This window comes from Mytilus galloprovincialis, chromosome 11, assembly GCF_965363235.1.
Source record: "Mytilus galloprovincialis chromosome 11, xbMytGall1.hap1.1, whole genome shotgun sequence".
Taxonomy (NCBI): domain Eukaryota; kingdom Metazoa; phylum Mollusca; class Bivalvia; order Mytilida; family Mytilidae; genus Mytilus; species Mytilus galloprovincialis.
Window position 1 is genome coordinate 22,225,589 of NC_134848.1, and position 24,637 is coordinate 22,250,225.

A 24,637-nucleotide genomic window follows, 5' to 3' on the forward strand; every position below is an offset into this window, starting at 1 on the left:
TCCAGGACGAACCATATGATTGTTTGAGTGTTTGCGTATTTACATATCCAATGCGTCATTGCAAAATCTTCAATTAAAAAAAATATCTAACCAAATCTTTCTGACTTTTCCCATTCATCCTTCATTCCTAAACGTTTTCTGTTGTATCTTTTATACATTCTATATTAAGTCCCCGTCAGTTATGTCGTATTAATCTGAAAATATCTTTTCTTCACAAGAAAATGCATATATCAAGTCAGGAATTTGACAGTTTTTATCCATTCGTGTGATGTGTTTGAGCTTTTAATTTTGTCATTTGATTAGGAAATTTCCGTTTTGAATTCCGCGCAGTTTAGTATTTTTGTGAATTTACTTTCTACAAAAGTAAAACACAGTGATTTGGCATGTTTGCCGATTAAACAACTTTCCACTATACTCACCACATTCGCATGTTTGACAGCCATTTCCGTCAATCACAAAACCGTATGGACATGGTTTACTGCACTTTACTTGAGGACATTCTAAAATGAAAGACGTACATTGCAATATTATATTGCAAGATATAAATAAATATATAAAATTATTTTAGGAATGACTGTAATATTTTTCTGGCTTTAAAGAAATAACATAAACAATGTTGTGCCCACTGAATAACCAGCGTACCGAATAGTCATGAAAAGTCATTCATAATAAATCTAAATTCCATTTTCAATGTAAATCATGAAAAAAACGTTGATGACTTCATGGTCACATGACAAAATTATGTCTATGAGCTGATAAGTAAAACAACGTCAGCAAATCAGAAGACGCGTTACATTCAAAATTAAATGATTAATGAATGTAAAATAAACTAGTGCTATGAACTACCAGTAATTACAAACTGTTCGTTTGTTCTTGCAAAGATCATGTTCGTTTAAAATTGTTCGTCCATCACATTCTTTTTTATGAATTTTATGATAAATTTGAGAATGGAAATGTGGAATGCGTCAAAGAAATAACAACCCGACCAAAGAGCAGAAATAAAAGAAGTTCACAAATGGGTCATCAACACAGTCGTCAGAAAATCATGCAGTATTTGTTTCCTTTTCTTTTTCCGTGTCCTTTACAAAATTTCATACGAAAGCATGTAGCAGTATAACTTCACTACACATCATGGTATTCAATATAACACTTACCTGATTGTACTGAAACAATGTTTTTGGAACCAGTATAATACATGTTAAGGACCTTAATGATATGTTTGAAAGTGACTTGGTCCAGTTTATATACCAATAAATTCCTTGAATAAGGCGCTATATATATATATATACACACATTATAGATACAAATGCATAAGATAGTAACATGTATACAAAACTATATGTTTTGAATCTAAAAGTTTTTTGGTTTGCTGTAATAAAAATATCAAGTAACGCTGCTTAAGTTTTAAGACAAAAAAAGTAGATAACGTTGCATAGAATAAATCCAAAAGATACTTACACAGAACCACAAAATCGACTAAAACAGAATGTTCCAAATAGTTATCAAAGGAACAAGGATTATATATTTAATACGCCAGACGAGGGTTTCGTCTACAAAAGACTCATCCGTGACGCTCAGATCAAAATATTTATAAAGCCAAACAAGTAAAAAGGTGAAGAGCATTGAGGACCCAAGATTTCTAAACGTTGTGCAAAATACGGCTAAGCTTATCTATTCTTGGGATTAGAAAATCCTTAGTTTTTCAAACAATTGAAAGTTTTGTCAACAGGAAACCTCTCAAAAAGACCATATAACTGATATTCATGCCAACACCCCAGTGCTGACTACTGGGCTGGTGATACCCTCGAACATTGACTGAATCAATTGTACTGCACGATATGTAAAATCGACAACAGTGATGCTCGAGGTCAAACTTATTAAGTTGACATGATTGAGAAACTAATAAAAAAAGGACAATAAAAATAAAACCAAAAAAAGGACAAAAAGTAAAGTAAATCTCTTGTTGTCTATGAAATATTAAAAAAAAGAGAACCGGTATGATTGCCAAAGAAACAACTATCCACCGAAGCTCAAATGTTGTTGATGTAAGCAAGTATAGGCAACTATTTGTCCATCAACACCGAGAAAAACCCATACAGTACAGTTGGCTATAAAGGTTCCGACATGAAAAAGTGAGACAATTCAATTGAGAAAATTATCAGCCTAATCTACAAAAAGGCAATTTACGAAATACAAATATAACCGACATGAACCAACGACAACCACTTCACTGCAGGATTCCAACTTGGTATTAGCACAAACATAAGGAAGCGGGGTTGAACATGTTTGTAAACTTCAATGAATATGTATATAATATATGACACCCGACAAGCAAAAACGACCCTTATGGCAAAAATTATGAATTATCGGATTTTTTATTAATTAAACAGAAAATACTTATGCCAACTCAATGTAAAAAATTTGAAAACGATCGGTGAAAAATTAGTTGAGAAATTTCAATTTTAGTAACACATGAAATGTGTTCTAACGTAAAATTCAACGTAACGTTAGAATCATACACTTTGACGTCGATATAAGTTTGCTGCCATTTACTACTTTACTCTACTCCTGGTACTTGACAAAATGTAGCCTGATATTCCTTCCTAGCATATGGACGATTTTTTAAATATAGATGTTTCTACCGAACACGTGCAATTCTGAATGCAGGAATAACTACAGGACGAGCCAACTTATCGAACTATTATAAGTACGATAAAGAGTATGTTTTTCTTTTTATTTTGTGCATTTTTTTGCAAAATTAATTTCTGATTTATCATGAGCAACGATGAAATAATGGTACTTTCTGATACCATAGAATAGGTTTAATCAAAACAGATAAAATTGGTTTCTAATCTCTCCATGTTCTAAGTAGATTCATCGTTCTCTTACTTACAATGTTAACCAACTTATCTTATTGATGATGATTTTTGGAAGAATTGTGCCCTATGCGATACAGTATCACAGTTTGATCGTCAATATTTTTTTTTAGCTTGACAAAATCTACCAAACGTTTAGTATGACCAAAGGCTTATTTTTCTAATAATGTCCAGTTACATGTAGCACACACAAAGCAAGATAGTCAGTCATATACCGATTTTTTTTTTCTCCTACAATATCAGAACAATAAAGATTTCATTTGTTGGATTTCAAATATAAAAGAATTCTTTTTATTTTGGTAGCGATTTCAGTGTTATCTTAAATGTAATAAAGAAAAAAACACACTGAAGTGTGAACTCCTGATTCTTCCGAGGCACTATCTGTTTTTCATGGGTTTCGTGTTGCTCAATTTTTAAATTTCTGTGTTTTTTTTTTGTTTCACTCGTTTGATTTTAAGACATGGTCATCTGAGTTTTCTGTTTATGATTTATGATTTCACGCGTGGTGTCTGTTTGTATTTATTTGATATTAAGGATCAACTTGACTAATTTTTACTCTTATTCGATCTTTCTCAGGTTCAGATTGAATCAATTCATATTGCCAGTTAAAACAGTTTGGCCATTCAAAATCAAATTGACAATAAAATTAGAAATGAAATATAGATTAAAGGAGCTCAATATTGGAATTTGTCGTGGAAGGTCAATGTTTTGAACATTTAATCTAAAGGAGTGGAATATATTTTGCCAATAGGGCGTTTAATATACTGATATCAATTTACAGCCGATTCTATTGAGTGTGAAGGCAAAGGTAATAGCTTTGGTTAGCTTGATTCGCGGCTAGCTTAACCGTGAAGTCATTTTTAGTTCAGGTAAACTACACTCCTTTAAAAGTAGACTCATCCGACAGATAACCAATATATCTGCCTGTAAGACCAGGCTACTCCGAAAGGATGGTCGTATACCTTAGCTAACCAAAGATATTACCTTTGCCTACACACTCAATGGAATCGGCTGTAATTAATTTAATTGTTTCATATTTTTCAAATCGGGGTCTTTATTAGCCGACGATACGGTATGTTTTATCTCAATGTTGAAGGTCTATAACTACGACCTGGGACTATTATACTAGTATAAGAGTCCCATCTACGACACACATCAGAATATATAGATGCAAATATTATGTGCGGACAGCAAGGCGACCAGACATTTGTCCATTCTGTTCAGTGGGCTTATCTAGTCTATAAATCCTCCGTGTTGAAGACCGTACTTTGACCTATAAGGGTTTACTTTTTTAAATTATGACATGGATGGTGAGTTGTTTCATTGGCACTCATATTCATCTTCTTATATCTACATCCAGTTCCATTTGTCTGAAATGCTGATACATATGTGTCAAAACCCGACTGTTTTGATTCACAAGAAGATAACACAATCTGAGGTTCAGAGTCATGTCTGTTATGATGTACTGTTTGTGGTAAACCATGCAGACTAGCATAATTTTTCAAATATTGTACCATATTTGAAATTCCCTCAAATGAAAAATGTATTTTTTGGACGTCTATTAAAATTTTGATATTGTCTTGGTATTTCTATTACTGTTGATGTGTTTAATCAAAGATTTTAAACGGGACTCTCGAATACTATAGGTAACAGAAATACATCTCGACAAACTTATCTGTTGTCAAAAGTATATGTAAAATTGTGTTCGCTTTCGCTCTCCGTATCTAGAACGGGGTTTATCTACGCCTTTTAATTTAATTTACCCAATAAATACATATCTTTGCCTTCTTTGGATAGTTCATTTCTACATGCATTATCTTCAATGCTATCGTTAAATGAGAACTTCAGCTGCGTGTGCAATTTCATCCGTCACCGTATTTCTTGCAATAAATATATACGCATGTCAATGTTTACAAAACAAACTAAAATGCACGTTAAACTAAAAGTGATTTAAACGAAAAATAACATTTGAAAACTTTATTAAATAACATTAAAAATATATCTCAAGTGCGAAATTTCAATCTGTCCGTGTTCGTAATAAATATTAACTATTTTTATGTATTACTATTATTATAATAAGTTTCGCCTGGGTATCCCTTATCAGAGAAATTTGATTCGAAGTGAACTTGAAAATTTCAATATTATGCAAAAGTAAAATAGATTGTTTTTTAACATCTAAAGTATGACATTTCAAGATTGAAAAAAATACGAAGAACAAGAATATTTGATGTGATCTAATTATATGGTTTTTTTTCAGCTTGTGCTGCCTCAATTAGTCCTTGCCTCATGTTTACAGATCATTGTAATATATCCAGCATCATCTTTTTTGAAAATTAACGCAACATTGCAAAATTGCATTTGTTTCTGTTTCTGATTTTACATGGCGTTTAAAAATTCCATTGAAAGTTTATTATCGGAATGTTAACCTTATCTTTCCGTGAATTTAGAGATTTACACAACGGGTGATACAGTCAGTGACTTCTGATCATTAAGTAAAAAAAAATCAATTTAAAAATTGTCTCCTCGTCGTTGTATAACCTTTCGTACTAGAGTTGCATATTTATTTCAATCAAGTTAACAACTCAATTTAAGTCAAACAATATCCCGCATCTCATTTTATTCACAATCAAAGAAAATTAATACAACGAAATTGAACTGTGACCATTAAATAGTATACATATATTTGACAACATTGTAACAATGATTAACCAGCTTAAACAATCTCTTGTATGCATCCAACATTGTTAATCATTTTTCGAACTAGCTCAAGCCTCTAGCATCTTTTATTTTCTAATGATTACTGACGATTTTTCTTCCTTTCTTTGTTGTTTTGTTTCTTCATGGCCTACCACACAGACCATTTAAGAATAAAAGATTAAAATAGTTGTTTTCGAATGGAAGCAGAACACCTATATTTTGTTTACTTTTAGAAAATGTAAAACAAGAATAAAGATAAAACTTGTCCTGAATAAAATTGAGAAAGGAAATGCAGAATCTGTCAAAAAGACAACATCCTGGCCAAAGAACCGAATTGTAGGTTTAGTATAGTTTTTGTGCCGTATGCCGGAGCCGAGTTAATTCCATCCACTTTCCACTTAGAAGATGAGTGACCGGGACCTCTAAAGCCGATTTTGGCGATTTTAGTAGGAGATTTAAGTAAACTTCTAAAGCATTTAAAACAAGTGAAACATTGAGTTTCTGCTTACTGATAATACCCCCGCCGAAATATTTCGGTAAACAGGAAGTTGTTAAGTGATGAATCTGAAAACGCATCGCACGATATAACTGAATTATATATACCCTGAAACCAAAATTTCATAAATCCTTGCAATGTAGTTCCTAGGAGATATGCGACGAAAATATTCATGGGACGAACGGACGGACTGACGGATGGACAGACAGAGGTAAAACAGTATACCCCCACTTTTTTTAAAGTGAGTGATATAATTATGAACTGATATTTGTTTCATACTAACAGTTTTAAACGCATTGCAAATTTTTAAGCCCCACCTACGATAGTAGAGGGCATTATGTGGTCTGTGGGTCCGTTCGTTCGTTCGTCGTACCGTTCGTTCGTCCGTTCGTTCGTCCCAGTTCAGGTTAAAGTTTTTGGTCAAGGTAGTTTTTGATGAAGTTGAAGTCCAATCAACTTGAAACTTATTACACGTGTTCCCTATGATATAATCTTTCTAATTTCAATGCCAAATAAGAGTTTTTACCCAATTTTCACGGTCCACTGAACATAGAAAATGATAGTGCGAGTGGGGCATCCGTGTACTTTGGACACATTCTTGTTTGATATATTTTCTGATAAAATACTCATAGAATGTTTTCATTTGAACAAATTGGTTTATTGTTTTATGTACAGTAGTAAATATTGCAGATTAAAGCGTGGCAAAATAAAAGACGAAAAATTTCAGACAGACTTTCTTCTCTGTCGTACTTGATTTCTTGTAAGCAAACTCTCTCGTGTGATTAACCATGCAAGATTTTCCGCATTTGGCATGCATAATGTTGCGCCAAATATAAAATTATTTTCTTAGGTTCTTCATACAATAACTTGCCGTATTAAAAGTAAAAAAGAAATCTAGCTGCGGAAAAACACTTTTAGTGGTTTTTAGAAAATATTTAAGTGTTTTTTTTTACACAACATTGGTATTATTTATATATTGTAGAAGGTTAATACGTGTATCATCACATATCGTGGTACTATGTCATAATGAGACTTGGTGATGTGTGGGATTTTATTATATTGTTTATAAATCATCCCTCTCAAGACAATAAGAATATACAGCGTATGTCAAACAAGCATTTGGAAAGTTTTGATAGAAATTTATCACAAAATTAAATTTTAAATCGTAAATACGGCATTATTTTACAGAAGTATTTAAATGTAATATAAGAATATACTATTCAGTTCGCATGGATAACGCTATGTTTAGAAAAAATATCTCAATTTCAACGTGCAATTAAATCGGTTTGTTCTACGTTACATTCTAGCGTTGACTACCGACAACGACGTCAAATGCGATAAGGGTGGTTTTTGCTTGACGGGCGTCAATTATATATATATATATTAGTAAAATTCAATGTTTGGTTGATGGGATTTTAGCACAAAAAAGAACATACCATAAGGACAGCATACTCCACTGCCACCTAATGGAGGTGTGTTGCATTGGTATTGAGGGGGACATCTTTGTTGACCTGCGCCACAGCTGGTTAAAGGTTTTGGTTTAACATTACCTGCACATCCTACAGAAAAAAATAAATGTGAGTTTTGAGGAAAACAGACTTGTTTAGTTTAAACATATTTATTTATAGTGGATTTGGAAACCAGTTTTTCAACTTATATTAATCCCTTTCCACTTTAATATTGTTACTATAAGTCGGAAGAACAATTATATTTAAGGAAACAAATGACCTAGCTATATTGATAGGTCATGGAGCTACTTTTCGAGAGGTCATGGAGCTACTTTTCGAGATATTTCATTTTTATGAAAGTGTGACGGCAAAATGCTGACTCGGACTTTTACCTTATATTTGCATAGGTACTATTTGGGTCTCATTTAAAAAGAAAAACAATATGGATTCTGCTTTAATTTTGGTAAATTACTGTTTATAAGCAATTAAGTCGTTATTAAGTCTTATATGAAAAGAGAATGGGTGTAATGGGAAAACTATTTTATCTTGTACCGTAGAAAAAACAGGAGTCCGAACATTTGACAGAAATTCCAAAACCGCACCTTGACTCCATTCGAGTTTTGTTTTTTGAATGTACATCATGCCCCCATTATTAAAGGGGTGTTTCGGGGTTGAACCCCCGTTTTTGATTGGTGTAGTATTTTGTTTATCATCTTTTTTTATTATATGAACGTTTCGTGCGTTCCGAGGGTCTGCTCGTCCTTTTCGAAATTTCAAAATTTGAAAGTCGTTCGTTTTATAAAATCTTTTCCATTCATAATATTATGTATAGGATGTTGCGTTTTTTACATATCGTGGTGCACTGCTCTCTTCAAACACAATACATGTTATTTTTTATTATTTATTAATTTGTGCACGCGTTTCCATGCTCATGGCATTGACAATATACACCGTCGTGTCTTTGAAATCTATTCTAAAGTGTAACCGACGTTCAAAATAGCAAGCTTTCAATAAACACAAGTATAAGTTTTGAATGGGTACTTTGAGATTGTTTTTATTCAGATTTAAATATTCAGAATAGTTTGTGTGTAAACGCAATTTTCTGAACGGATTCAAATAAATTGTTATCCTTGGGTTGCAAAACGCTTACTTGATGCTATCAAGACTTATTAATCACCATTTCTTATAAGTTGTATGATTGTGATTAGAATTGTTGCCATGCAAACAAACTTATTTTGAGTCAGTGATGACACGAAGCTTGAAGAGGAGTTTGACAAAAAGTATAGTCTTGTTTCATTGATGTATGCCTCATCTTCTTTTTAAATCTACTTATCTTTTAGTCAGGTATGCTTATATATTCTTTTATTACCATGCATTTATTTATCAAAAAGCTACCTTTAATACTGAACATACCTTTTATGAACAATTGTTTCTTTTACTATTAGTATTACCAATGTTATTTCAACTGATCGGGCGGAGCTGACGTTTTAATTTGCATGAGGACAGTCGATTTTGAAAATGTGTGTGATTACGATGATTGCCGTTATAGTTATTACTGATTTCTAATCACCTATCAGTGACCTCAAAGGAATTTACAAAAGAATGACTGGACAATGCATTGATGAGTGTATCCTTAAACACCTATCTATAGATGGACTGGTTTATTATGAGCGAACTGGATAAACTCCGCCCGGTCAAGTGAAATAAATTGAGTCATAGCTATTATTATATCCGTATACATTCGGTTTATGAAATGAGTTTCCTTTTTTGGGTAGATATAAAAAGATGTGATATGGGTGTCAATGAGACAACTCTCCATCCAAATAACAATTTGTAAAAGTGAACCATTATAGGTTAAAGGTCGGTCTTCAACACGGAGCCTTGGCTCACACCGAACAGCAAGCTATCAAGGGCTCGAACAATTACGTACGTGTTAAATACATACATAATAAGGTTAATTTCAATTGGTAATACATAATTACCTGTTTTGCATTCACATATTGGACAGTTGTTTTCATCCAGTACATTACCGAAGGGACAGGATATAGCACAAACAGCTCCACATCTAGGTTCTGAAAAAGGCGAAAAAAGCATTTATACAAATCAAATGACACGAAATTGTAAGTGTGTCAACACGAATCATTGGATAGTATGAGTGTAGTCTATTTATATCCAAATGCTCTATTGCAAGATCTTCACTCCCCCCTCTTTTTTAACCAAATATTTCTAACTTTTCCCATTCATCGTTTATATTTAGATATAGTCCTGCATTGTATTCTTCACTAGTCATATTGACATTGATAAAATTTGAGAAATTTAAATAACGATGAAGCATGTCAAATAACTCGTTAGTTATAACTGTAGCACACACGCGAGTTCAGACATTAGGGACACATATATTGATAAACAACAAGGTTCGACGAGCACTGAAATGTAAAATAATGTTTTACAGCATATATCAACACGCATATCACATGTACCTGGATATATATTTTATATAATCTTTATTGCAAAATTACACACATAAGGGTCAAGCAATACAAACAAACAATTTCACAATTAAAAAGCAATGCAATACAATACAATGAAATACAATACAATGAAATACAATACAATATAATATAACATACATGTATTTTATGAGTTCAAATTATAAATTGATGTTTAAAACACAAACATGAGCTTGTCTGAAATGGGTCTGACCCCCTCAGTTCTAAAGACTGCTAAATAAAGACTGCAATATGACAAACAAGTTCAGGGATGGGGTTAAGAATGTTTTTTAGTTTATTAAATGCATCAAGATGTTGAAATAATGGTACATAGTCTTTTAGGTAAGGAATAAAATAGAACGCAATGATATGGTAATGTCACAATACAACAATAAATGAAATTCGTCATCTAGGACTCCACATCCACATTTTTAAATAATCTTTGTGCTCTTGGAATGTTTCTGTACCTTCCCAATTCAATGCATAGGGAATGATCACTAAGTCTAAATTTTGAGAGTAGCTGCTTATGTATAAAATTGTTGCAATTTAAATATTCCTCAGACTGACAATTAGTTTTTTATTTCCCTTTAAGACAAAGTTTGGAAGAGGAATTCAATTTTAAAAGTTTATTTAAAGTAGTTTTTACATATTCCTCTGAAACACACTTTTAATATTACATTTAAACACATTTTTTGATTGTTTAAAAAGTACATTAATATTAGAGTAATTTTTCTGGGTTTATTTTCATATCTTTAAAATTTTTATCTGCAAAAAGTAAAATCACAAAAATACTAAACTTGGAGGAAAATCAAGTCGGAAAGTCCATAATCACATGGCAAAATCAAATTACAAAACACATCAAAAACGAATGGACATTCTTGACTTGTTACAGGCTTTTTTAAAAGTAGAAAATGGTGGATTAAGGTAGCACAATACAACGATTTTTTCACTCCTAATCAGACACCTTTAAACTGATGTAATTCATTCCATCCTTCTTTATATTTTATAAATGAGGTACCAAAAGAAAGAAGAAAGATTAATCTTTCAAATTGCGATAATTTCATTATGACATAATTATGACATAATTAATTATTATGTAATTAGTTGCTATATTGTGATGACCACACTTTTATGAATTTAGCGTCTTTGTGCTTCATAGCATCCCAAAATATTTTATAGATTCTTGTACAACACAGCTTAACCTCCAAAACTGTGTCTCAGATTTCCAAAAACATCAATAGAACAAATCTTATACCCAATTGAATTTAGAGGTCTCTTATGAATTGATGTTGCATACTTCATTGAAGATTTATGAGAGAATGAAATGCAATAGGAAAAATCTGAGGCACAGTTTTTGAGGTCAAACTGTGTTGTGTAAGAATCTATAAAATATTTTGGGATGCAAGGAATAACAAGGAAGCTAAATTCATTCAAGTATGGACATCACAATATAGCAACTAATTACATAACAATCAATTATGTAATAATTATGTCATAATGAAATTATCACAATTTGAAAGATTAATCTTTCTTCTTTCTTTTGGTACTTCATTTATAAAATTTAAAGAAAGATAAGTGGAATTACATCAGTTTAAAGGCGTCTGATTGGGAATGAAAAATCTTTGTATTGTGCTACCTTAAACCTGGTTTTATAGCGCGAACCCTCTTACTCTGATTACAGTCTCATCAAATTCCGTTATATTAACAATGATGTGTTACCTAATCAGACACAATAAATAAAATAGTCAAAATATGGGTACAGAAGTCATCATCGTGTGACAATTTTAAAAGAAACAATTTAACAGAACAGAAAAACATCTATCTACAAACACAAATACATTGATTCGCGTGTCTGGCGTCAGAAAATTTTATACGTCACATATATTTATCCTTGAATGTACATACAAACAATTTTAAAATTTCACATAGGCAATGTTAGCATACCGGGTTAAAAAAATTAAAAGTATGCAAGAACAAATTTCAGAAATAGACCGAGATTTGAAATAGTCCTAAAGTTATATAGAATTTATAAGAATCCACAAATTGTTAATTCCACCACGCGATTGAATGAATTTGACGTTTGTGGTTCAACGTATTTTGTAATTCATAATAGAAATATATCTTAATGACATAAAATGGAAACTGTACAAAAAACGATCGGGTAAAGTTAAACAGCAAAAAAAAACTGATATTCTGCTGATTAACAAGAAGAATTAAGATATAAATCTTCAACTTTTTAATGAAAAAATAGATGAAAAGCAAAAATCAAACATTCAGGTATTGAGGGACAAGACTAAATAATCCAAACGTAGAGAAAAGAATCTCTGCTGCAAGAGCTACATTGTATTCACTGTTAGGTGCAGGATTACATGGAATAAATGGTATAAACTATGGCAGATATACGTTATACCGAGAATGCTCTATGGAATTGAAATTCTCAACATTACTAAAACTGATATCCAAAAATAAGAAGCTTTTCAGAAATAAAAAAAAACATATAAACAAATTCCATGTTTACCACAAAGAACTGCCGATGCTGCTATCTATAACTTGCTCGGAGCAGAATCTATTATGCAACTCATACATACAGCTGTCATTTCACTATTTCTAAGAATATCAAAAGATCCCAACTCAATTGAGTGTAAAATTGGAATTATACAGCTAGCAACAAAGGACGATAATCAAATAGTTAATACATAAACGTGGACAAAATCCTCAAATCTTATGATCTTCCATCCGCACATGAGATTATACTAAATCCAGAGAAAAAAATGGAAACGATTGACTCACGACGTCATAGACAAAACCTGGAAAAATAGATGGACCGAAATTGCTAGAAGCTAAACAACACTCAAATACATGGAAATTAACAACTGGAATTTAACAAAAACAGACTTCTGTTGGAGCAGTGTCATTTATCACAAAAGAGATGTTAGCAAAGGGATAATAAAATCCAGGATACTTACAGGAACTTACAAAACACAAAGTATAACCAACCGATTTGACGAAACAAAATCTGCAGAATGTTAATTGTGCATGGTAGGACCTGAGGATTATAAACACTTCCTAGTTTTGTGTGAAAGTCTGAATAGTGTGAGAAAAACTCACAACAATAGACTAAAATCCCTACTAGAGGAGAATCATATCCCTTATTGCAGTATATTTAATTCTGACGAGGACCTTCTCGAATTCTTAGTTGACTGTTCTAGGAACAACCTTATAGGTGCGTCTCAGCAGAGAGATTTAGAACGAATCTGCAAAGACTGGATCTATGCATTGCATGCTAAAAGAGCCCAACTTTTGGAAAACAAAATTGTTAATGAACAATCAGTTAAGTCAGTCGTGGGAATGTAACATGTAACAAGTATTATACTACTTATGTGTATATACTTAATTAAATGCTAAGTGATATAATAAAGTACTCCTAAGTTAAAATCAAAACACTTTTAAATGCGAAGAAGAAGACAATACAAACACATTGACGGGATGTATAAGTACCGAGTCACGTTAAATGGATATCACATAAAACTATCCAACAGTAACAGTTATATTAATAATAGAACAAGACAAATGAAAGAACAATAAAACACGTTGTTAGATGATGAACGACATCAGTACGCAGAATCTATATATCAAGACCATCATGTATTATTTGTGAAGTTGATACGGAATATTTATCAACAAGGTCTTGGTACCTTCCGATGAACTTTTTTTTAGAAAAAGGACGAGACGTTCTTTGACATACCCCTGGTTCATCAACTTTCTACTCAGACACTGATGACGTTTTAAAAATTCTGAGTAGGAGCTGCAAGCTCTTGAATATTGAATAAGTTGGGAAATATATATCCCATATACAGGTGAAGTTGGTATATTGCTACTTAGGTGGGGGAATTTATAAGTTCAAAATTAAAATCGTCTCGTTTGTCATAGATTCTGGTACTGAGGTGATTGTGTAAGTCAAATTCGAGATATAGGCCTACAAATGAAGCGGAGGAAGCCGTGTCTGAAGCGTTTGATGAACATCATAATAAAATTGATTTTCTCTAACTTATTCAATTAGTTATGACCTTTGATTAGCAATTCATCGTTAAACATAATAACATTGTAATATAAACTCACAAACAATACATGTTGGTTAAGAAATTGTTTTAATTTTGAAAAGACATCAACACAATAGTATAATAACATTACCAATACCAATTTTCCTGCACCAGATGCGCATTTCGACAATACATGTCTCTTCAGTGATGCTAGTGGCCAAAATATTTGAAATCCAAAGCTTATATAAAAGATGAAGAGCTATAATCCAAAAGGTCCAAACAGTATAGCCAAATCCATGAAAGGAATCAGAGCTTCGCATGAGGTTGATACATTCCTTAATTTATAATAATTTCTAACATTTTGTTACAGCAAACTTTAATAACACAAAAAAAATACGTATTTTCATGCCAGTACCGAAGTTCTGGCTACTGGGCTGGTGATACCCTATAAGAAAGATTTACCACAATGAATAAGCGGTCTCGTGGTTTCTTTTTCAAGAATAAACTCTTATCTGTTGTTTCTATAATAATTCTATACGAAGTCATGCAATGTTAACTTTTGTAAAGCGTGTTGTATCAATGGAACGTAAAATAATCTACAATTTCTACACAAGAAAATGCCTGTACCAATATAGGTATGCATTCGTTTGGTGTGTTTGAGTTTTTGATATTGTCATTTGATTAGGGACTTCTCGTTTTAAATACCCAGGCGTTCAGTACTTATCTTTGTGGTTTTACTTTGTACAAATATCAATCACGGCGATTTGGTATGATTGCCGATTAAACAACTGTCCACCAGAGACAAAAGAAAAATATTAACAATGATAATTCGTATGCAATGGTGTACTCCAATCCTGCATCAACAAAAGTTACACTTACCACATTGACATGTTTGACAGCCATTTGCATCAATGACAAAACCATATGGACATGGTTTACTGCACTTTACTTGAGGACATTCTGAAAATAAAGATGTACATTGTAATATGTAAATGAATGTGAAATGCACTAGTACTATAAACTACTAGTAATTGCAAACTATTCGTTTGCCCTTGCACAGATAATATTCGTTTCATTTATTCTTTTTTTATGATAAAATTGAAAACTGAAAATTGGAATGTGTCAAAGAGACAACAACCCGACCAAATAGTAGAAAAAAGCCTTAAACCACCAACGGGTATTCAACACAGTGAAAAAAACCTGCAGTATTTGTTTCCTTTTCTTTTTCCTTTTCCTTCACAAAATTTTATACGTAAACATGTAGCAGTATAACTTTACTACAGACCATGGTATTCAATTTTACACTAACCTTGTTTGTACTGAACATTTTATATTTTTTTTGGAACCAGTATACTACATGTTAAGGACCTTAATGAAATGTTTGTACGTGACTTGGTTCATTTTATATATAAAAAAAATCTTATACCTAAACTGAACCACAAAATTGACTAAACAGAATGTTCCATAAAAGCATTAACTGTATTAATTGTGCTGCACCATATGAGAAATCGACAAAAAATATGTCCTCAATGATGCTCGAGGAAATCCCTTATTAAACAAAAATAAGCTGTTATAACGTAAAGTAAATCTCTTGATGTCTATGAAATACTAAAAGAAGGAATTGTGGTATAATTGCCAAAGCGACAATCTACCAAAGCTCAAATGAAGTTGATGTAAGCAAGTGTGGACAGCCATAACATAGAAATTAACAACTACCGTATGGCCTTCAACAATGAACAAAACAAAGGCTTAATTCATTTTATTGATACACATACCTTTTTTGATTGTTTGGTTGATATTGCTTAACGCAAAGAAAATCTTACCATAAGGACAGCATACTCCGCTGCCACCTTCTGGGGGTATGGTGCATTGATATCGAGAGGGACATGTCTGTTGACCGGAACCACAGTTGATGAAAGGTTTTGGAAGAACATTACCCGCACATCCTGAAACAGAACACAAAATTTAAAAGATATGAGTTCCAATGCATAGATTGCGTATAATCTAAAATTTCTGCCACACACTTGAAGAATTGATTTGACTTTAAATTCTGTTTTTTTTTTTAATATGCTAAAAAACAACTACGCATCGCTGTAATTATAATAGAATTTGATGCGACTGACATACACGTGAGAGGTTTAGCAAGCTATAAAACCAGGTTCAATCCACCATTTTTCACCAAAGAAAATGCCCGTACTAAGTGAGGAATATGACAGCTGTAATTCGTTCTTTTGATTTGTTTGAGCTTTTGATTTTGCCATTTGATTTGAAAATTTCCGTTTTGAATTTCAATCGAAGTGCTGTATTTTTGTGTTTTTATTTTTTATTCATAATCACCAATATTTAGTTTGGTCAGAAAGTACAAAAAAAAAAAGATCCTGATCGTTGCAATTTATATTAAATTTTCTTATACACTTGCATATGTAAAAACTCATCAAAGAAAAGCACGAAGTTGTGTGAGCAGTAAGAACTCGGTGTTAAGTTTTTTTTTCAATATAGATTTAACGTCACATTTATAAATTTCAACATTCAAATTCAGTAAAAAAACAACCTGGGCTAAAATTTAAAACCGAGGTAAACACATTAACTATCAAAGGAAAACAAAGGAACAACAGACACACTAAAGTGCAACAAAAACCAACGCCAACATATATTGAAACTATTTTTCTTATAACAATTGCCATATTTGTGTCTTAGTACAGTACATTCTCAGAGAAAAATACTGGGTTGAACCTGGTTTTATTGCTAGCCAAACCAAAAAGTTACAACCCTTCGTGACAGAAATACGGCACCGACTTTCAATACAGAGAAACGCACATGTCTATGTACAGAACAAAAAACGACAGTCACTGAATAACAGGCTTCTGACCTGGCACGTTGTGTAATAAGAAAAGGTAAACCATGTTTGCGGGTGTACAACTTGGGACAACGGTTTCACAGCACACCATACCAATAAACAATAAATATCAAGTTATAAGGGACTATCTCCTTAGATCGATAACAAAGCACAAAAAACAACTTGAAAATGCTTAATTATTACAGGAAGTGTTAAAACAATAGTACACCTTTTAACCATCCAAAACAGTAAAGGAGGATAGGTATGTATGCTACAATCATCGGAAACCGGTCTTGAATTGAGAAATTAAGAACGTAGTTTTGTAAGCAGTTGGATGCAAATAAATGCATATCATTACATAATTGAACTACATAGACAAAGAATTGTAAATTAAACACACATATTTGACAGCATATATAAATTTTTTCTGTAACACACATTAACGCAAGAAAAAGTAAAATCATAAAACTCTAAGAAATATTCAAAACGGAAAGACACGAAACAAATTGCAAAATCTCAAGCTCAAACACATCAACCAAATGGATCACATCTGTCATATTCCAAAATTGGTAAAGGCACTTTCGTTTTTTTTTTTTTTTGCAATTCCGTTAATTCTATGAAATGTCTTAATGTGTTTTGTTTGTGTGTGTTTTTATGTCGAATGTTAAGTCATAAAATATAATATCTGTGTATTGAGGAGAAACAATGTCAATAGTATTGATAGTACAACAGAACATACCTGTGTTGCATTTACAAAAATTTGGACATTTGTTTTCATCGAGAGCATATCCGAAGGGACAGGATATAGCACAAGTGTGTGGGGGACGGTCTCCACATCTAGGTTCTGTAACAAGTGTAAATGTATTAACATTTATGACATTATTAGGTCTTTCCACTTTTCTGTGGAAAGACCTATTGTTTTTCTTCTGATTATTTTTTTTTTTTTTTTCTTCCGCCTAATTTTGTTCTTGCGATAAACATTTGTTTCGCAATATGTCGCTTAGATATTTTGTATATGATATCGAACAGTTTATGCGCTTTTGAAATTTACCCTGCGTAAACAAATACTTTTCTTTGTAGGAGTTATCTCCCCAAACACTGTTTTCCTTGTTAGCGCATCTCCTTCGCAACCGTAAAAGATTATGACAAATTTTTTTTACAAAATTGCTCGTTATATCCTTCGCATGATTTGTCCTATTTTGACCGAAGCGATATGACCGCTCCATATGAGAGTTATTTCCCCTTATGCATCTGATTTAAGTGATATGAATTTCTATCTTATTATTCATAAGTGATAGAGACCTAGGATCTTTTGATTTGACGTCCTTGGTCCCAAAAAATGAAAATTAGGTCAAGGTCAAAGGTCAAGGTCATATTCTAATATTTGAATTTGGCTTATTTTCACTTATATCCAAAGACTGTATAAGATATCAACAAATTATTTTTACTAAATTGTTAGTTGCGACATGTCGTAAGATGTAAATTTTGATTGCAAGCGTACGTTGAATGTAAAAGGGAGTTTTCTCCCCTCTTGTATTTAAAAATACGCGTTTGGTGATATAACTCATTAACTAAATATAATTAAGACCTATGGTCTTTTGATTTGAGGTCCTTGGTTTATGACCTTGAAATTGATCTCAAGGTCATAGCTTAATTTGACGTTCTACATTTTGACCTTTGCTTTTATTCTATATGTTTACATGATAAAGATATACAACTTTTAGAAAAAGGTATCAAACCATTTAACCTTGAAAAAAACAACCGGAAGTGACCTTTTGTAAACCGGAAGTAGCTATTTTTTTGTACTTTATTAATATAAAAGTATATAGAACCAGATATTTTTGGAATTAGTGTCCTTCGAATATAATCGGAAGTAACATTTTTCAAACCGGAAGTAACAAATTATCTCCCTTATCTAAAAAAAAATGTATGGAAACAATATATTTTTGGAATCAGCTTACTAGGAGCTATCATTTGACGATTGAAATGACATTTTAATATGACCGCTCCATATGAGAGTTATTTCCCCTTATGCATCTGATTTAAGTGATATGAATTTCTATCTTATAAATCATAAGTGATAGAGACCTAGGATCTTTTGATTTGACGTCCTTGGTCCCAAAAAATAAAAATTAGGTCAATGTCAAAGGTCAAGGTCATATTCTAATATTTGAATTTGGCTTATTTTCACTTATATCCAAAGACTGTATAAGATATCAACAAATTATTTTTACTAAATTGTTAGTTTCACAACTTTTCATATCAAAATACATTGTTTTGATGGAAAGACCTTCAATTGTTCTCTGAACAATTGGTTTTTAATTTTAATAAGGTTTGTTTTTTGCAACATATTTATAGCTCTTTTTCGAGAAGAAACTGAGAAGGAAATTAAATACTTACTGAATCAGATTATTGACTACTACATTCGGATTCTCTTGATTTATAGGTAAAATAAGAAGGAACATAGATGTCAACCGAAACCTATATGGATTCCGGCAGAAAAAAAAACGAGTTAAGAATACAAACAACAGTACCTTAAAAATGTTACGAACCTAACTATTTAGAACTGAAAACCTGGAATGAACTAAGTCAAAATGTTCATAAAAGCGATCTTATAATATAAATGCGCAGATATTTTTTTTAGCAGGAATGCAGATTTCCAATCTCATGTTCATGTGGGTTAATTTTACAACGCTCACTTAAATAGATATAATTGGCCAAAATCAAACAGTTAGTAAATTATTGTCAGATTATAAACAAACAAAGGAAATGATTTTTTAACAGAGTTCTCGTAATTGAATAGTATGGTTAAATACCTATACATAAATAAGCTGTATATAAAAAAGAATATATATAAACAGTCTGCCAAAAATTAAGCACCACAGACATATTATTAGCATTATTGTTTTACCGCCTGCGAAATATATTAATGTTTACTACTTCCATCATTAATGCAATCTACTGGTCTAACAAATAACGGACAGTTACGACCGAATGTGTTAGATGGACAATATCAACCAATCAGAAGACGCGTTACATCAAATATAGATTATTACCTGGATCGACACAACCACTGGAACATCCTTGACGACAACACTTTTGTTTACCAGGACAACTTCCATCATTAATACAATCTCCTGGCCTAACAAATAACGGACAGATGAGACCGGGTAGGTTAGGTGGACATTGTCCTGGCTTGTTTACGGGCTCTGAATAAAAATCAATTTTAATGAAATGATATTTTATTTCTATAAGAGTCTACGTTTCTTCTCCTAGTATTCAGATAATAGTAATGTTGGAAAACGCTTTTGTAAGTAGGAACGTGTCTTATTTGTATCTATACATTTACTTAATTTCTTTATCTATACATATACCGTTTTTCTGCATCTATACATCGTGTTACTTAGTCTTTATTTTTCTATGTTGTGTCTTGTGTACTATTATTTGTCTGTTTGTCTTTCTATTTTTGTACCATGGCTTGTCAGTTTTTTTTATGTACGAGTTTGAATGTCCGTCTGACATCTTTTGTGCCTGTTTTACGTACTTTCTGTATCTATACATTTACTTACTTTATTTATCTATACATTATTATCATTCTTTTGAAATTTTATTTTTTTCTAAAAGCGCGTCAACCATGTAAACTATATCATTAAAAAAAAAGTGAATAACAGAATGAAGAAAATGAATTGTATAAAAATGGGAAGAAAGATCTGCATATCAGCTACATGTATGCTGTTTATTGGTAAAAAGTAAAATCTCAAAAATACTGAACTCCGAGGAAAATTCAATCGGAAAGTCCCTGATCACATGGTAAAATCTAATGACAAAACACATCATACGAATAGACTGAATATTTCTGACTTGTTACAGGCATGTAGAAAATGGTGGATTGAAACTGGTTTTATAGCCCAAAACCTCTCACTTTTACGACAGTCTAATCAAATTCCGTTATATTTACAACTATGCGTGAACAAAAACAGACCTTATTTATAAAATAGTCAAAATATGGATAGAGCAGTCATCCCTGTGTTACTTATTATTTAGTTGTCTATGTTGTGTCATGTGTTCTATTGTTTGTTTGTTTGTCTTCTTTCATTTTTAGCCAGGCGTTGTCAGTTTGTTTTCGATTTGTGAGTTTGACTGTCCCTCTGGTGTCTTTCGTCCCTCTTTTGCAAACTTAAAACAAACAATTTTACTTATCGTCGCCAAATAGATTTCACATACCTTTATTGTTACACCATGTACCACAGGAAGGATTGTAGCAACACACTTGACCTAAAAATATATCTTTTCATTAGACAAAATGTGTATTTGAAATGCACTGTGTTTTGGATTTTGACTTGTGTAAATCTAAAAATATATTTCATTTGGCTGTCCATTTTTCGTTGTTCATAATTAATATCTGTATCTGTTGTTTGGGCAAAACGTTTCCGATTTTTCTTCACTGTCATGTTGTCTTTACTAAGTAACGTAACATTGCGACTAACACAATATTAAAATGAAGGCACCACTAACCCTGTGTTTATTATAAACAATTAGCGCGTGCTAGTTTATAACCAATGATATCCCCAAACAATCTTAAGGAGGTAAGATACGAACAATACACTGACCTGGTTTACATTCTGTATCTGCGCTACACAGATTCTGGAAATGAACACACAATGGACATTCTGTGCCGGCTTGGGTGCCTAGACAAACTGGACATCCTGGACGGTTACCCTATTTGATTATTAAAAAAACAGATCTGCATTTTGTTTCTACTGCGATTGAATAATACATACACTAGAAACTGTTAAAACAAACAATTGAGATGAATTATGTTTCGTCTTACTTATCAAAGCCTAATTTTATCTTTGTTTTTTAATTATTTATTACGGACATTATTGATAGTTTATAAATTTTGCTGAAATATTTGACGAATCTATTACTAGTATATTGAATAAGATAAACCTTTTGGAATAAACAAATTAAAACGGGGTGTCTTTATATGGTAGAGTATAGATGTGTGAAACAAAAGTATAAATGCATTAAATATATTAATTTTGAACACAAAGTATACAAATGTTTTTGTAGCTGGACGTCCTCTTTCAATGCTGTTCAGATATTTTGATAAATCACCTACATTTTCTACTAGCTTTCAAATGAAATATAGCATATTATATCAATAATGGTGTTAGTCATTTCTGCAATATATATAATGTATATGATTTTTTGTCGTATAAGAAAATGATGCTGTTTCTCATCACTGCAAACGAATATTACTTACGATTGGGAGTGTTGGGGTTATGCATTCTTTTCCACATTTTTGTGGGCAACATACTTTACCTAAAAATTAAAGAATTCATTCATGTTGAACAACAGCATTTGTATTTTTACACAATTTTCATTTGAAAAAATTTCAGATAAAAAGTTAATTGCATGCTTAAACATGTATACATATAAGATACCAAACACGTAAAATTTATCCTTTAACTAAGGATTAAAATTTTGGGATTTTGTGAATACGAAATTATAAACTTTTGGTAACTGAATCTGTGTAAGATATGTAAAATGCTAATGCATTTTTGTATTTTTAGGTATATTATCAGTAACCTTTGTACTTGCATGGTTTTATGAGAATAAACTATCTATCTATCTATCTATCTATCTATCTATCTATCTATCTATCTATCTATCTATCTATCTATCTATCTATCTATCTATCTATCTATCTATCTATCTATCTATCTATCTATCTATCTATCTATCTATCTATCTATCTATCTATCTATCTATCTATCTATCTATCTATCTATCTATCTATCTATCTATCTATCTATCTATCTATCTATCTATCTATCTATCTATCTATCTATCTATCTATCTATCTATCTATCTATCTATCTATCTATCTATCTATCTATCTATCTATCTATCTATCTATCTATCTATCTATCTATCTATCTATCTATCTATCTATCTATCTATCTATCTATCTATCTATCTATCTATCTATCTATCTATCTATCTATCTATCTATCTATCTAACCATAATGACATTTGGTATCTGTGTGAGATATTTAAGATACTAACCACTATCACAGTTGGTAGCTGTGTTAGATATGTAAAATACACGAAACACTAACCATCATCACAGTTGATATCTGTGTTGGATATGTAAAATCGATGAAACACTAACCATCATCACAGTTGGTATCTGTGTTAGATATGTAAACTACATGAAACACTAACCACCATAACAGTTCGTATATGTGTAAGATATGCAAAATACTTACAACCATATTGACATTTGGTATCTGTGTGGATATTCAAAATACTAACAACTATCACAGTTGGTAGCTGTGTTAGATATGTAAAATACACGAAACACTAACCATCATCACAGTTGGTATCTGTATTAGATATGTAAAATACATGAAACACTAACCACCATAACAGTTCGTATATGTGTAAGATATATAAAATACTTACAACCATGACAGTTGGTATTTTAGTTAGATATGTAAAATAATCACCATCATGACAGTTGGTATCTGTGTTAGATATGTAAAATACCAATCAATATAACAGTTAGTATCTGTGTGATATATGTAAAATACTTACAACCATGATAGTTGGTATCTGCGCTAGATATATAAAATACTTACCATCATGACAGTTGGATCTGTGTTAGATATGTAAAATACTAACCACGGTGACAGTTGGTATCTGTGTTAGATATATATATATATATATATGTGTAAAATACTAATCATCATGACAGTTGGTATATGTGTTAGATATGTAAAATTCTAACCATGGTGACAGTTGGTATCTGTGTTAAACATGTAAAATACTAACCATCATGATAGTTGGTATCTAGTTAGGTATGTAAAATACTTACCACCATGACAGTTGGTATCTGTGTTAAATATGTAAAATACTAACCATCATGACAGTTGTTATTTGTGTTACATATGTAAAATATTAACTAGCATGACAGTTGGTATCTGGGTTACATATGTAAAATACTAATCATCATGACAGATGGTATCTGTGTAAGATATGTAAATTACTAACCATGATAACAGTTGGTATCTGTGCTAGATATATAAAATACTAACCATGGTGACAGTTGGTATCTGTGTTATATATATATATGTAAAAACTAATCATCATGACAGTTGGTATCTGTGTTAGATATGTAAAATACCAATCACTATAACAGTTGGTATCTGTGTAAAATATGTAAAATACTAACCATCATGACAGTTCTGTGCTAGATATATAAAATACTAACCATCCTGACAGTTGGATCTGTGTTAGATATGTAAAATACTTACCATGGTGACAGTTGGTATCTGTGTTATATATATGTAACAGTGAATTTGTATAATCAGTGATTATGTATTATTCTACATAATCCCTGAATTTTTCAGGGATTATGTAGAATCACTGGCCAGTTTAGGGATTATATATAGTCACTAAAATTTTCAGGGATTTTGTATAATTACTAGAAAAAACGTCAGGGATTATACATAATAACTGAAATGAAGAAATAGTTTTAATTTATAAAGAAAATGAATAAAAGTCAAATAATTTATGCTATAAATGATCATTATAAAATAGCTTTACACTGTATAAACATAATTGTAAAATGTTCAGCACAAAATATCAAAATGATAACCCTATTTTTTTTAAATGTTAGGCACAATATATTAAAATGTTAAACTCAATATATTAAAATATATGCCTCACATCTGTTATTACCACAAT

At 31.6% G+C, this 24,637-nt stretch overlaps 1 protein-coding gene across 1 annotated transcript in view; it reads right to left on the bottom strand.

Moving 5' to 3' along the window:
• LOC143051873 (uncharacterized) overlaps positions 1-24,637 on the bottom strand; it is a 41,030-nt gene that overhangs the window by 10,161 nt on the left and 6,232 nt on the right. The window contains exons 3-12 of the mRNA XM_076224862.1: positions 22,149-22,207; positions 21,493-21,601; positions 21,107-21,157; positions 19,939-20,091; positions 17,622-17,726; positions 15,870-15,992; positions 14,926-15,006; positions 9,500-9,589; positions 7,506-7,628; positions 420-500 (exon numbers count right to left, since the gene is read on the bottom strand). Of these exons, the coding sequence (XP_076080977.1) occupies positions 420-500; positions 7,506-7,628; positions 9,500-9,589; positions 14,926-15,006; positions 15,870-15,992; positions 17,622-17,726; positions 19,939-20,091; positions 21,107-21,157; positions 21,493-21,601; positions 22,149-22,207 (975 nt within the window). The remainder of the gene's footprint in view (positions 1-419; positions 501-7,505; positions 7,629-9,499; positions 9,590-14,925; positions 15,007-15,869; positions 15,993-17,621; positions 17,727-19,938; positions 20,092-21,106; positions 21,158-21,492; positions 21,602-22,148; positions 22,208-24,637) is intronic.